The 14,866-nt window shown below is 38.5% G+C and overlaps 1 protein-coding gene across 2 annotated transcripts in view; it reads right to left on the bottom strand.

The window, feature by feature from the left end:
• Positions 1-6,410: 6,410 nt before the first annotated feature.
• LOC101855088 (fatty acid synthase) overlaps positions 6,411-14,866 on the bottom strand; it is a 37,204-nt gene continuing 28,748 nt past the window's right edge. For both annotated transcript variants that reach the window (XM_005094129.2, XM_005094128.2), the window contains exons 29-35: positions 14,367-14,531; positions 13,750-13,953; positions 12,928-13,046; positions 12,184-12,338; positions 11,261-11,381; positions 10,404-10,652; positions 6,411-9,328 (exon numbers count right to left, since the gene is read on the bottom strand). In XM_005094129.2, coding sequence (XP_005094186.1) covers positions 9,218-9,328; positions 10,404-10,652; positions 11,261-11,381; positions 12,184-12,338; positions 12,928-13,046; positions 13,750-13,953; positions 14,367-14,531 — 1,124 coding nt within the window. In that variant the 3' untranslated portion in view covers positions 6,411-9,217. The remainder of the gene's footprint in view (positions 9,329-10,403; positions 10,653-11,260; positions 11,382-12,183; positions 12,339-12,927; positions 13,047-13,749; positions 13,954-14,366; positions 14,532-14,866) is intronic.

Here is a 14,866-nt window from a genome sequence, read left to right as displayed (position 1 = left end):
ACATCACAGGACGAGACAGGCAGGGAAAGGAAGAAGTAAGAGCAGCTATCGGCATTGAGTCCTGCCTGCATTACGTAGATAGTAAAAAGACAGAGAATAAAGTGGTTTGACCACCTGTTGCATTTGCCCCTTGGCCAGCCAGCCTCCAGAGCCTACAACACCAAACACCCAGGCTATAAAGGTGGATCGAAGGTGTCAAGGAAATCATGAAAAAAAATAATATCACAACTGAAAGAGCTGCAGAGCTGGTCTACCATAGAAAACTACATTTCCTCTCGACGCTTAACGGCAACAGAGAATGAAAAAGTAAAGTAGTAAAGTCAACCCTCTCTGTCAGTGTCAACCCGGGCTGTGTGGGATACAGCATCCTAGCCAAAAGGGAGACACTCGGTAAAATACCTTCCTCACGTGGGAATCGAACGCATATCTACTGGGTGCAATGGACTCCTGTGATTCCTAAGCAATCAGAACTGACCAATGAATGAACAATTTAAAAAATATAAGTGGCAAGATTGAATGTTTCAGTCAGGCGATTGGAAGTTGTCTGGAGTCTATAATCTAACCTATCATCATCATCCAGTGCCAGATATATCTGCGACAGATATCGGCGATCATGATTTTCCATTCATTCCTTTGCTCGGATGCTCTCAGAAAAGCCACGTTTCCCTGATCTTTCACTGTTACCCATTTGTTTAGGTTCCCTAGGTATGTTGTTCTGGGCCTACCCCTGCCTCGCTTGCCCTCAATTTTGCCAATGAGAGCTAGATGTTCAAGACCCTTATGTCTATTCAGGTGTCCCAAAAACTGCATTTGTCGTTTCCTGATTGTTTTTAACATTGAGCGTCCCACGTGGGCTTCATCAAGCACTACCTCATTTGATTTCTTTTCCTTCCACAATACTCTTAGCAGTCTCCTAAGAAACCACATTTCTGTTGCCTCTATTTTATTTTCACTGTCTTTAGTGATTTCCAACATTCAGAGCCATATAGAAGGGTTGACCAAACATAGCATTTCAGGACTTTCATGTTGGTGTTCATTGATAATTTTATGTTTTAATTTTTCAGGATTGGGCTCATTTTATTAAAACTAGCCTTAGCCATTGCAGTTCTCCTTTTTATTTCTGTGGAAGATTTGGCATCAGATGTTATCATATATCCTAGATATTTAAACTGTTGGACTTGTTTGATCTTTTCACCTTTGCTAATGAGATTACAACTAGGATTTGCTGCCTTTTTGGATATTACCATGCATCTTGTTTTCTTTACATTCAACAATAATCCTTTACGTTCACTTCCTTTTTGGAGCCTGCTATTAAAACCGTGTCATCTGCATACCTGATGTTATTGATATTTTCTCCCTTTACTTTGAGGCCTGGACATTCTTCTATGTTTCTAAGGATTGTTTCACTGTACATGTTAAAGAGGTCTGGTGACATAACACATCCTTGCCTGACTACTTGCCTAATCTGCTTATATTCACTGTATTCTCCATTCATTCGTACAGCAGCGTTTTGGTCCCAGTACAAATTTCTGACAATTCTTAGATCTCTTCCATCTATGTCTAGCTTTTCCAGTATTTTAAATAGCTCATCATGTCTAACTTTATCCAACGCCTTTGAATAATCTATGAAGCATAAATACAGATCTTTCTGTGCTTCAATACATCTTTTCATTAACATTTGTAAGGTGAATGTAGCATTTCTGGTGCCCTTGTCAGGAACAAAGCCGAATTGCGTTTTAGATATCTCTGGTCTTACACTTCTTCTCAATCTTCCCATTATTACTCGCAGCAATATTATTTGTAAAATGACTCATAAGGCTAATTGTTCTATGCATATCACACTCAGTGGCACCTGATGTTTTAGGTAAAGCTATAAAAACTGACTTCATCATTTCTTCTGGGATCTCACCGCTGTCATAAATAGCATTTGGGAGCTTTGTTGTTATTTCAGTGTAGTTCTTCGAGCGCGACAAACACTTCAACTGGAATATTATCTGGCCCTGTGGCTTTTAATTGTTTCATTTTCCTAATGGCAGCTTGTACTTCTGCTTTCAGTATTGGACGTCCATTTATTTCATTCTTTATTACTGGTTTTTCTCCTCCATTATCTTTGAAAAGTTCTTCTATGTATTCTGACCATCTGTTTAAGACATCCCCGTTGTCCATTAAAATATCCCCTCCCTTTGATCTTATGCATCCTGTATTTGAGCATCCTTTTATCCCACTTACTTCTTTGATTTTTGAATGCATGTATTTGCTGTCTTTGTTTTGGTTCTTCTCTATTTGTTGACACTGATCGTTTATCCATGTTTCTTTTGCTTCGTTGCATTTTTTCTTTATTTCCCTGTTTAAGATGTTGTACTTTTCCACATTTGATTTTGCCTTTCTTCTCTCTTCCATTACGTTTAATATGTCCTGGGTCATCCATTTTTTATTCGCTTTTTTAGCTTTCGGGGGGATATTGAGTCTTTCATTTTCCTCCATAGTTCTTCCGATTTAGTAATGTTTTCCAAAGCTTGAAATTTATTTCTTACATCTATGGAGAAACGTTCTTTCATTTCTTGATTTGTCTTTAAAAGACCTATGTCAAATTGATGTTTATACTTTGACTTTTTGAGTTTCTTTAGTTGTATCCGGATTTTACACATGACTGGTACATGATCACTATCACAGTCTGCTCCCGGCATTGATTTAGATGATTTTATTGTGTTTCTAAAACGTTTCTGAAAAAGTATGAAGTCAATTTGATTTCTACTTCTATCGCCAGGACTCTTCCAAGTGTATCATCTTCTTGGGTGATTTTCATACCAGGTGTTCGATATCAAATAAAATTCCGACTCCTCTTTCGTGGGTTTTTCCTCCTGAATAAATAATTGTTTTGGATCCTCTTTTAATCAAGCCTGCCCCCTCCCATCTAACTTCTGAAAGGCCTAACGTATTTAGCTTCACCATTTCCTGTTCTATATTATCTAATTTGCCTTTCTGGTACATTGTTCTTACATTCCACGTGGCGATGTTAAGTTGCTTATTTTTGCAGCCAGTAGCTGGATGACGATCGGGCGCCACCTGCTGCCCGTGGCGGTCCCTACCGAGCGGGGAGTTCAGAGCTGGATCATGAACCCCCTTAACGCTGTTATCTGATAAATGATTGTACTTTTCCATGACTGTTATTGGGATATTACAGCATATATCTAACCTATACAAAATAATTTAATATACATGTGTCCTATATCTCGTAGTGCATGTAGCTGCAAAACATGATGTAACATTATAGCTGTAAAAATTGTAATGGTAGATAGTCTGCCCCTCCCCCTCCCTATCGTTTGGGAAATAAGAATCTATACTCCACAAGAGACTGAACCTCTGTCATCTCCATACCATTGAAGTTGGGTTGTTTTGTTTTGTTTTTGTTTATTCCTCAGCTCATGTTATCCCTGAAAGGCAGGGTCGAGGCAGCCCGCCTCTTAAATGAAGTAAATAGTGTCGACGTAGGTAAAGCTTCTACTTTTAGTCTATAATTACGTGATTGCAAGGAACAGGACCCCTGAAGCAGGCAACCCCAGAGAGGCCCAGAGCCAGATGGTCTCACGAATCAGATACGCTGTCCATCTCAACCTTTTCAACAACTTTATACCTGGATTCCTTCAAAAATTTCGTTTCGTTTTTGGTTTCAGTTATGTTTTATTTGTTTGAGTAAAATTAAGCACGTTGACACATTAATGGTAATTTTATGCTGGGAAAAAGTAAGACAAACTGACAGAAACAAAAGATGGAAAGTAAAAAAGTATAGGACCTACACCCAGTGGCGATCCCCGACCACAAGCCCTGTTATCGTCGCCTCAGAACTATTTTGTCCATGGAGCACACCTAAGTACTTTATACAAAATAATCCTGAGGTCACGTTATGTCTACAACCTCACCAGACATATTATACTGGTTATTTATAAGGCCCCAATTACGTTTTACAAAATCCCTGTCTGAATTTGGGCTGCGCCAGTATCAGAGAGCCTTGACAACTTCCTGAGAAAGATTGTATGTTTTAGTAGAGGTTTTACGGCGTTCGCTACTGCATAAGGTCATATGAGCGTCAGAAGATTAGAGATGTTACAAGAGTGTAACAAACATTTAAAAAGGAGGGGAGATAAGGACGATAGATGTTTGATAGGACAGATTCTGGAGGGACTTTTTTAGTTTTAGTAAGAGTTTTACGGCACTTGCAACACAAATAAGTCATGTAAGTGCTGAAGATTAGAGGTGTCGCAAGAGAGTAACAAACACAAAAAAGGAGGAGAGATCAGGACAATAGATGTCTGATAGAGAAGAAGGAGCAAACCCCACCAGGGCATTTAGGGGGATCGATCCCTGGTTTTCTGTAGGAGAAAAAGTAGCACAGTAATACGATAATGACCATTTTAGTGCATGAAAACGCAAGTTTTAGTTTTAGTAAGAGTTTTACGGCATTTGCACCACAATAAGGTCATATTATTATTATAAATGATGGAGGGAATAGATCTATTACAAGAGAGTAACATACACAAAAAAGGAAAGATAAGGATGATAGATGTTTGATAGGAAAGAAGGAGCAAACCAGAGCAACTGCGAACCACCCACGGAAAACGTTTTATAGACCGACATAACAGAGGAAAAGAAGGTAGGTACTACTAGTAACATCCTTGATACATTGATCAAGGGCTATGAGAAAGTGGCTTGATCGAAACACACTTGACTCTCCTTCAAATGGATGAAATGGTCGCTTTTAAGGGGGCGGGGGGGGGCTACACCCCCAAAGTCCCGATTCGGCTCAAAATTATGAAATTTTAGTTGTAGACATTTTAGCTTCCTCAGCATCTCCTACAACTATTTCATCGCATAAGAACCCCCCCCCCCCCCCAAAAAAAAAAAAAAAAAAAAAAAACATTTTTTTCCAACACCGTGCATGTTTGTCACCACCATTTCCTCATAAAGTCAGTATTTTATTTTTCTTTATTGGCCGTTTTCTCAAAACGAGATTTTTCTCTATACATTTTTTTAATAACACCACCATTTTTCATTCAATCTTCATGAAATTTTCGCAGAATGAAGAGAAGATGTAATACTAAACATGTGTTTGTTGAATTTTTTATATATGGAATAGATTTTTGTTGGTGGTGTCTGTAGTGTAGATTTTTACGGATTTTTTGCAAACTTGAATGCTACCTCAGGAAAAAAAATTAATTTAAAAGTTTCTAATTCGTTTAGGAAAAAAAAACTACAGACAAATTTTTAGATCTAATGTTTGTTAACACGTATGCAAAAAAGCAATGAATTTCCATAAGCAATAAGTGCGGTATTCATTACGTAAGACATGTCAACAAAATCCAATATGGCCGCCATATCCAAGGAAACAAAACTTTTTGTCAAATTTGATTGCAGATTTTAAGAATCCTTACTATGCTTATATGTGTGAAATTTGTTAAAATTTGGTCCAGTAATACGCGAGATAGTCTTCAGGTGTAGCTTTGAAGGGAGTTTACACTAAAATCAGCTGTCTATTTTATTTTTAGAAAGGTTTCACGGCGCTCGCAACTGGAGTGGGTGTCAACAGAGAAGTCCAAACGGGGAATCAGGCTTACTCTGCTCACCTCTCTAGCTTCAACAGCACAAAGTCTGCTTCAACTATCAAGGCACCCCGAAAATAGCAGTTTACATGAGAGTAACAAACATACTAAAGAAGTAGATGAAAAATGGTACTAGTAAGGATGAGAAAAGAAAAAGCAGCAGTTCCCCCCTGTGTTGCTCCAACAGTATAAGCATGACATTGATAAATCAGCCCATTTACATTTCTACTGTGCATAAAAACATGTTAATATCCCTCTTTGGGAATGGCCTAAAGACACTTCAGTCAGTAGCACTGCCCTGGGGAATCAGCTGTCTGCTGTAAAGTAATTTACTAGAAACGAATGTGGGAGGGATACTGCCAATATTCAATACATCTGCAAATCTCAGCAGCAAGTTTCTGTGCGTAATACAACAGATTAAATTTCTCAATTGTTCTCCCAGCCACCTCCCACTACCCCACCTAAGCAGGTCTCAATTTTCATTCCTTCAACAAGTTTTTTAGTTTAATTAAAGAGTTTTATGGCACTTGCAAAACAATAAGGTCATATAAGTGCAGAAGATTAAAGGTATTATAAAAGAGTGGGGGGGGGTGGTAGAAGAGGTTTTACTGTGCTCGCAACTGATCAGAGGTGTTACAAGAGAGTAACAAACATAAAAACGAAAAAAGAAGAAGGGGAGATAAGGACGATAGATGTTTGATGTAATGATAGGAAAGAAGAAGCAAACCACACCAAAGCATCCGCCAACCACCCACTTCGACAAGTTTGCACAAGCACATACATCAATACTGAAAAACTAAGAACAAACAAAGGTTTTCTTTCTAACATTTATTTTGACTCCACAAGGAAATATGCTTTTTTTTTTTTCAATTGAAAATATGTATTAAACTTCAGGTATTTCAAAATCTGAGACAAGAAATGGGGAAAAAAAGGGAAAACTTTCTGTCTAGCTCAATCTGTTCAATTCTTGATGGGAAAAACAAAAGTGCACCTCCTGTGGTTTGTGGAAGATCAACAGCTAAATTTTTCTATAAAAATAAAAGACAAAAAGGGGAAGTTTTCTTAGGGGGTGGACTGGAATTCCTTACATTCCTACAAGAAGATGTTGAAATGACAAACAATTACACATCTTATGTCACACAAAAATATACAACGAAGGAAAAAAATTCTTGTAAAAAGTGAAGGGAGGAAAAGATAATGTGTAAACCGTCAAATAAATATTTTTAAAAAGGATGGTGCTCGTGTCATACAATCACCTGGAATGCACACGTTTTGAACACTATGGCAACTGTTCTCAGGATTCCTATGATCCTGGGCTTTCTCATTGGGGAAAAAGCACCCATTGCATGCTTTAGTGCAAAATATATTATTGCGTTCATCACATCATAAAACTTCGTCTTAGCATGACCGCATTTGACACAACATAACTGCCTTTTGTCAGAATATGACTGTCATGGTGTGACTGCTTTTCTGATAAAATGATTGTGTCCAAAAAACTGTGAGACATCAGTCAGGCTCCTCTGCCTCTTCCAAAGTGTCAGACATGAGGCACAGCTGTGGCACTTAAACACATAAGACTCAACGGAGAAAACCTGCTGTATGGAGGGACTTCTCAAAATGGATTTCACATTCTCATTTGATCAGCTCTTCTTTTTTTTTTTAGATTACAAGATAGAAAAATAATGGACAACAAAATATATTCATTCAGAAATAACTCACAACTGCAGCCACAAACCAATTTCCATTTATAAATCAAATTAAATATATCACAAAAAGCAACATTTCAATTTTCTACACCTGATTGTTTCCGACATTAGTGAATAAACATACAAAACAACACAGACATCCACAAGTTCAGATTCAAATAAACGCCACACATTCACTCACAACAATAAACGCCACACATTCACTCACAACAATAAACGCCACACATTCACTCACAACAACAACAAAATCACACCAAGAAACAAGGGGAGGAAAACAAAAAAATTAAGAGGGAAAAAAAATGACATAGCGAAAGGGACAGTAAATTAGAACAAACCTCCAGAAAGATTTATTTCCCTTTATCATTATACTTCAGTTATATGATTGCAGAGCACTGAAAAACTTTCATGAAGTGTTTATTCTGGGAGAAAAGGGATGAAGACCATGCAACACATACAACCACTCACTGCACAGGTGGTCAATTTGCACAATTTGAGAATGGTTTTTGAAAACATTGGATACCCAGAGGATCATTAACTCAATAAGTTGATATATTTTATAATGCACTAAAAATGATCTCTTATTCAGGACAAAGATAAATGAAAAGAAACCTTTTTCACATCCTCAAACCACAAACACAGGATCTTTTGTGCTTCTCAAAACTCTGACAGAAGAAAAGAAAAAACTGCTGACAAACAATAACAGTACGATACTGAATAAGCATGTTAAAGTGTGGATCTCAGCAACATCTAGAAGCTTCCAGAACAATTGCACTAGTTTGTCCACAAGAGTAGAAAACATTTTCAACAAAAAAAAACAATACCTATACCATCCTGATCTTTTGATTCCTTGCCACAACGACCAGAAAATAAATAGAACCACTAACAAAAACAGTGTCAAACTCACACCGAAGCGGTGCCCTACCACTAGAGAGAAAACAGACCAATAAACATCAACAAATTATATTACATACATACTGAAATAATGACATGACAATGAAGCCTCCAAGTCTGAGATGGGAGTGGGTGGGCAATGACCAGATTATCAGGCTCAAATACAAAAATTCACACAATAAACATATTGTCAACAAGTAGAAAAAACATTTCAAACAGAGTATCTATGCCTCAGTAGGCAGCAATGCTAAGAGTATTTGTAGGAAGGGCTGGAAAGGTACCAAGCCTCTTGTAAGGGTCCAAGTGGGGGCATGGGTTGGGACTGCTCTGAATACACAACAGAGCCTACCACTAAGGTCTCCAGCTTCTCCAGTTTAACTCAATACTTCTGCTAACAACAAACATTTGTGTCAAGTCCAGAGACAGTTATCAAGCATGGGTTGCACAACCCCTACATTTCACCTGTCTCTCACTAGTAAGTAGGATTCAGTTGCTCCAAAGAGAAGTATACATGCCACAAGATTATGTCAACCAATCAAAGTGTGTATACACTGAGCTGGTCAAAAAAATTCCAATATACATATTTCTTATAAGAAAAAGAAGAAATCTAAAAACATTTTGACTTTATCACGCAGATTCCCTCTGCAGGTAGAATAATTTTTGCAGAAATCGTGATTTACCAAATGTCACCCAAGTGACAAAATATGAACTTCCTCCTTCTCCCCTGGGAAGGTTGATCCACCCACAAACACTGACATGGAAGGAGGCTGGGGGTGGGGGATATTACAACAAAACAATTAGCATTTTGCTGAAATGGCAACAGATATTTTTTAAAAGCATCCGGTGTGCATTAACATAAACTCTGCGGAGGACTACCGCACAAACTTCCATACGTGGAACTAGGACAAAGTCCTCCCTGTGGTCTCGTGACGTGGACAGACGGGCAAGTCTGAACTACCAGTGATCGGAGGTCCTGAGTTTCCTTAAATACTTGTTGGCTGAGGCTTCTCGGTAAAGTCTGCTTTACGATAGCAACGGGACAATAATGTTGGCAACGTTGTTGGCTCCTTCTCCCAGAATGAAGGACTCATGGTTGCCAGGCACCACCTTTACATTCACTTTTCCAGCACAGACCTGAAAATAAGAACAGAAAGTATGACATTCACATGGTAAATTTTTTATCACACCTGGAGACATTATCAGCAGCTTAAAATGCAATCAACACAATTTCCCTTCTCCATGTCAAGTCGAAATCCTTAGAACACAATCCTACAAATTCATCGGCACATAACAGGGAACTGCTGTGTACCGCATAAAATTGTTCAGCTGTCCACTAGTCAACATATTAACTCAGAAATCTACTATTCTGAAAAGGCAGTCAAAAACCATGCAATTAACAGAAAATTCAAAGGTGATCTCATGTCCTCAATACCAGCACAATAATGCTGTAGCAGTTGATAGATTAAGCTGAATAAAAACATAATGATTTAAATCTGTTCTCTTCAAGGAAGTATAACTCAATCCCACCTACAGCCCTGTTCTGAAAATTATCTTTGCCAACAAACTGTTTAGTTTTAGTTTTAGTAGAGGTTTTACGGCGATCGCAACAGCATAAAGTCATATGAGCGCCAGAAGATTAGAGGTGTTACAAGAGAGTAACAAACATAAAAAAAGAAGAAGGGGAGATAAGGACGATAGATATTTAATAGAAAAGAAGGAGCAAACCACACCAGAGCACCCGCCAACCACCCATTCAACAAACTGTACAATTTATACAATTTAAACTTTTTGTATAATTTTTCAAAAAAAGCAACTATACATAAAGCTCCACTTGGGGAGAAAATGTCAAATGGGTGAAAGCAGCAAGAAAGTCAAATGCCCACACCTTTCACTAAACCGATAGCAAATCTAAATATATCAGCAGATCTATCCAAACCAAACATCATACTGACCACATCATTTGAGTGAGATTTTCTTTCTACATTAGTAACAGGAAGATCCCAACCACCGCAGGACACGAGCACAAAGCCATTGGGTGACAATGGCCAATCTAGGCGATAGATGGGTTCGTACAGCAGTTGATTTAGATAATCGAAGCGCTAATAGATTTAAAAAACTAGATGAAACGGATAAATGTTCACATCTCTTGATCTGGCATTAATTAAGCTTAAAGAGCAAATTTTTCCCTTTAAAAAGAATAGATTCTTACCAGACTGAGGTCATAGTCCTCTCCAATGCCACTTGATGTAATACTGTTCTGCTCGGCCTTGACCAGAGTGATGTCACCAGCATATTTCCCTGGCATGTACGACTCAGCTATGGCCAGGGAGGAGTAGTAGGCCACAACCAGGTGCTCCAAGTCTTTTCTGTCCGAGAACTTGCCAGTCTTCATGATAGCATCAACGGCAAGTTGACTTCGCTCTTTCTGGTCTTTGGCGGCCACAAGGGACTTGAAGAACTGGAATATTACAAACAACAATAGGGCATTAGATAAGTATAGCCTACTTGCCCCTCATAGTACCAAACTTGGAAACATTACTGAACCTTCTAATCAATAATTGTTTATCATTTCTTCAAAATTTATTTTGACAGTCAGATATAATACCAGGACTGATTCATTAATGTATTATCCATTAATTCTGTATTTCTGAAACTACTATGCTCACAAAAGTGAGATGGACTTCATTTTTTTTTTTTTAAACAAACTAACCTCAGTTTTTAAGACCGTTTCTAATCTGCAAGAAGATTATGTATAATAAATGTAACTGAAAAATCTTGCTATATTTGCAGGAAAAAACTAATTTTATCTAGCATATTCTCATTGACTAAAACAGCACAGTTCTGAGCCTACATATATGAAGAGCTGCATTTTTCAGAACAGACAAGAATAAGAGTAAAATGAAAGAAGGTAGAGAATCACAGCAGGATACTCATCCCTAAATACCCATCTGCTAAAGACACTGGCACAATTTTTTCCCCCTGTAACCTCCTTACCCCCCCCCCCCCCCCAATACACACACACACACTTCACCTCATCTCAACCCCCAAAAAAGAGGATCTACTTACCGGCACTTGATCCACCTGAGTAAACAAGTTCACAAAGGCCAGCATGCCTGCAGACTCCTCCTCTTCGCGGGAGCTGAGCTTCATGGAGCGACGGTAAACGTCAGTGTGCATCTCCACAAACCTGTGGACGAAGTGGTGTACATCATATCATTCCGTCAAATATCTTACAATGTCATGTGCTTGCTATTACATCCAGTTTTTGACTTTATATCTTAAAATTGTGCATTTTATTTATCCCATTACGTACATAGTACCCTTTCTCATCATGTACTTTATATTCTATCCTCTCAATGTCATGTTCTTTGTATTATATCTTGTAGTTACTTTACATCATATCATATCTAACTATAATACCAATCATCAGTCCATGGAACAGAATGAAGATTACCATTTGTGTACAAACATGACAAAATGTCGTCTCTTTCAGACGTTTCAAGATGGCGGGTAAAACCTCGATTTTCTGAACAATGTACTTATTGTAACCCCCAAAAATTATTAACTCTTTAAACCCCATCGGATGCTGGGAGCGTCCAGCAGTAATAAACCTGTTCCTCATCGGACGCTGGCAGCGTCCAATGCAAGTGACCACTGTTTCCTTTTATTTAGTGCTAGTTTTTGCTTGTTTTTCGGAAACTATTCCTGAACCAAGTTTTTTTAGTAGTGACTAAGCCTGTGTTTCAACCATTTAAAGTTAGAGACAAGCATTTGGAGTTATAATGAGACATAGTGTACCAGGTTTAAGTGACTGTAGAAAAACTCCGGGAAATGGTGAAATAAACTCAGGAAAAGAGTTAAGAGACTAACTTTGAAATCAAACAAACTGACAGATTGTATTTTCATTTACTTGTACACCCATAACGCTATTCTGTCAAAATGTGACGTGTGATGCTGCTTGCTCCACATTTAGCATTCAAGTGACCAACCTGTGCGAGCCATCCAACAACACGAGGGACTCCACAATGTCTGGTCTGTTGGGGTAGTTCTTGCGCAACTGGCACGCCATCTCCAGGGCAATCATGGCACCAAAGGAGTAGCCAGCCAGGCGGTACGGGCCGTCAGGGTCAACTGCATTGAGTTGCTGAAAAAAAGAGATTAGTTGGAGGTGATTCTTATGTCCTGCGAGTACTACGTTTCTTCCCCGGGCCACCAACATGGACAGCATCCTATACCATACATCAACCGTAACTTCAATTTTGAAATAATTAACTTCAATATTTTTTAGGTTGCCATGAAGTTGAGTTGTAGTTTATGAGAGTCTTCACTATTGCTGTCACATGTTCACCAGGAACAGATGAGAATGAGAGTAAAACTGGATAGATTAAAGGAGCAAACCACACAAGAGCCTCAACCACCCATCTGCTATTTGGGATGTTAAACTTTACCCAACGCATGTTTCATTAAAGGTTGAAGGGTAAGAGAGGCTGCAAACAACAGTGGATGGATAAAAAATGCCATCCAAAGGCAAGTGTAATATTCAAAACAAAATGAAGACCAAAATTCTGACCTCATTTGCAAACTTATTTGAGCAATTACAGAATAAGTGACTAAAAATATACATAGCACACAAAAAATATTTACTTTCCCTTATCTCTCGAATCTAAAAATTTCACCAAAATGGGGGAAAACCACTTTGGAGAAGACTAAATAAACAGACAAGACATCAATACCTGCAAGTAGAATCCAGCCAATGCTTCCACTGAAGTGAGTGGGGCTTTGGCAGTGCACTGGAGGCCATACACAGGGCAGGGCAGGGTGGCGGCCAGAGTCTCCAGGGCAACAACACTACCTGGAGAGATTCAGCCAAACACGTGACTTTAACACACAAGCAGATGTCAGCTGCTAACACAAACCATGCATAGCTCTCTACCATTTCTCCTGAGTAATAAAGTGCGAGTCACTTATTTACAGATTTAAAAAAAGAGCCCCATGAGACATCGCCCCTCAGATGTCGATGAGTTTTATACATTCACCAGCGGACCTCTGGCTCCAGTAAACTATAGCTCATGAATTCACATATACCTGAACAAAGTGCATATTTGCCAGTACCAGCAAGGATGGATAGACACAACATTTGCAGGAGAGGCACTAGAACAACTTATACAGGACATGGGGATATAAATGGGCCTAGGTGAAAACTGTCAAAACAGAGGGGCCTATTTTATAAGTCAACACTTTCACTACTTAAAAACTTAAGTGCAGTCTATGCTTGCAGGGTCTAGTGGTCACTATAAAACTTAAATATCAAACTTCAAGCAGCACAGCGACCTATTTGTGTAATGATAAAACACAGATCATCAAAAGTATCTTTGCAAAAAACTGAGCGAGAGGTAAATGTCTAAACACTTCTTTATTTTAAAGGAAACTTTGCGTCTCTGGTGTATTATTTCCCATTTCCTCCTAGAAAAAGTAAAATATCGTATCTTGTATTCATTCTGTCCAGATACTTTTAAGAAGGAAAAAACTTTATTATACTGGTGACATGCACTTACCTTCAATGGGGTGCACAATAAATAGAGGCTTGACTCCATTCTTTACACTGTTGATCTTTTTGACAGCATCTTTTGGCACCATCTCTTTGTAGTTAAACCTCAAGGCCACGGTGGACTCCTGCGGTTTGGCAGCACTGGGTAATACCGTGTTTCCTTCTTTGGGCTGAGTATCTGAACCATCGGCGCCATCTTCGTCACTTACATCTACACAAGAAAGAAGTACAATTGGAAATGAAAAATACAGTAACACAAACACACAAACTTACCAACGGGATCAACAAGTGAAAGACAAAGAGACAACAAAATAAACACATATTTAGATTTTACAAAGTCAGCACTATAGATTCTAATCCTTTTGCCTGGAACTAATGAACACAATGTGAAACTGGACACACAAAAAAACCAGTCATTCCTCCAGTTGACAATCAACTTCCTGCCTTTTCTGGATGTGTGGGACGATGTATACACCCAGAACAAACACTGCTCAAAAGAGAACAGTAGAAACCAAAAAGTCTAGTTTAAGTAGAAACCAAAAAGTCTTGCTTCAATACAGCTCTGGGTTTTGGGGTTTTTTCCCCCTTTACCCCTTCAAAACAATTAAATGCCAGAAAACGTACTCATTTCTTGTAATTTCTTGATGTTGAGCAGCCTAATTTCTCTGGAGCTGAGAGACACTTCAAAGTCTCTCTCCAGCAACTGCTTGATCTCCACACCCATGAGGGAGTCCAGACCCAGGTCAGCCAAGCTCGTGTCAGGGTCAATGGACGTGGCGTCTTTCACACCTGAAGGGAAATCACAAAGGGAAATAGTGTCTTGCTAATTCATGAAATTGTTTGTTGTACAAAAAAAGCTTTAAACTCTTACATCTACATCCCTTCAGAAGAATTAGAAGCAGGAATAACACTTTGTCTTTTATCACATTTAAAAGATTTAAGATTTAATCCGTTAAAAACCCACAAAATGTGCTTTTGAAGTTTAGCATTACAACCATGAACTTGAAAACGAGCTAAAAAAAGTGTACTTTATTCACACTATTAAGATACAAGTCAATATTACGACGAATGAGGCAAATATGAAATTTACAGAACACAGAATAGCGGGATCAGTAGCTACAGAA

The sequence above is a fragment of the Aplysia californica genome, unplaced genomic scaffold (genome assembly GCF_000002075.1).
Source record: "Aplysia californica isolate F4 #8 unplaced genomic scaffold, AplCal3.0 scaffold00076, whole genome shotgun sequence".
Lineage (NCBI taxonomy): Eukaryota > Metazoa > Mollusca > Gastropoda > Aplysiida > Aplysiidae > Aplysia > Aplysia californica.
This window is presented reverse-complemented; position numbering and strand designations above follow the sequence as displayed.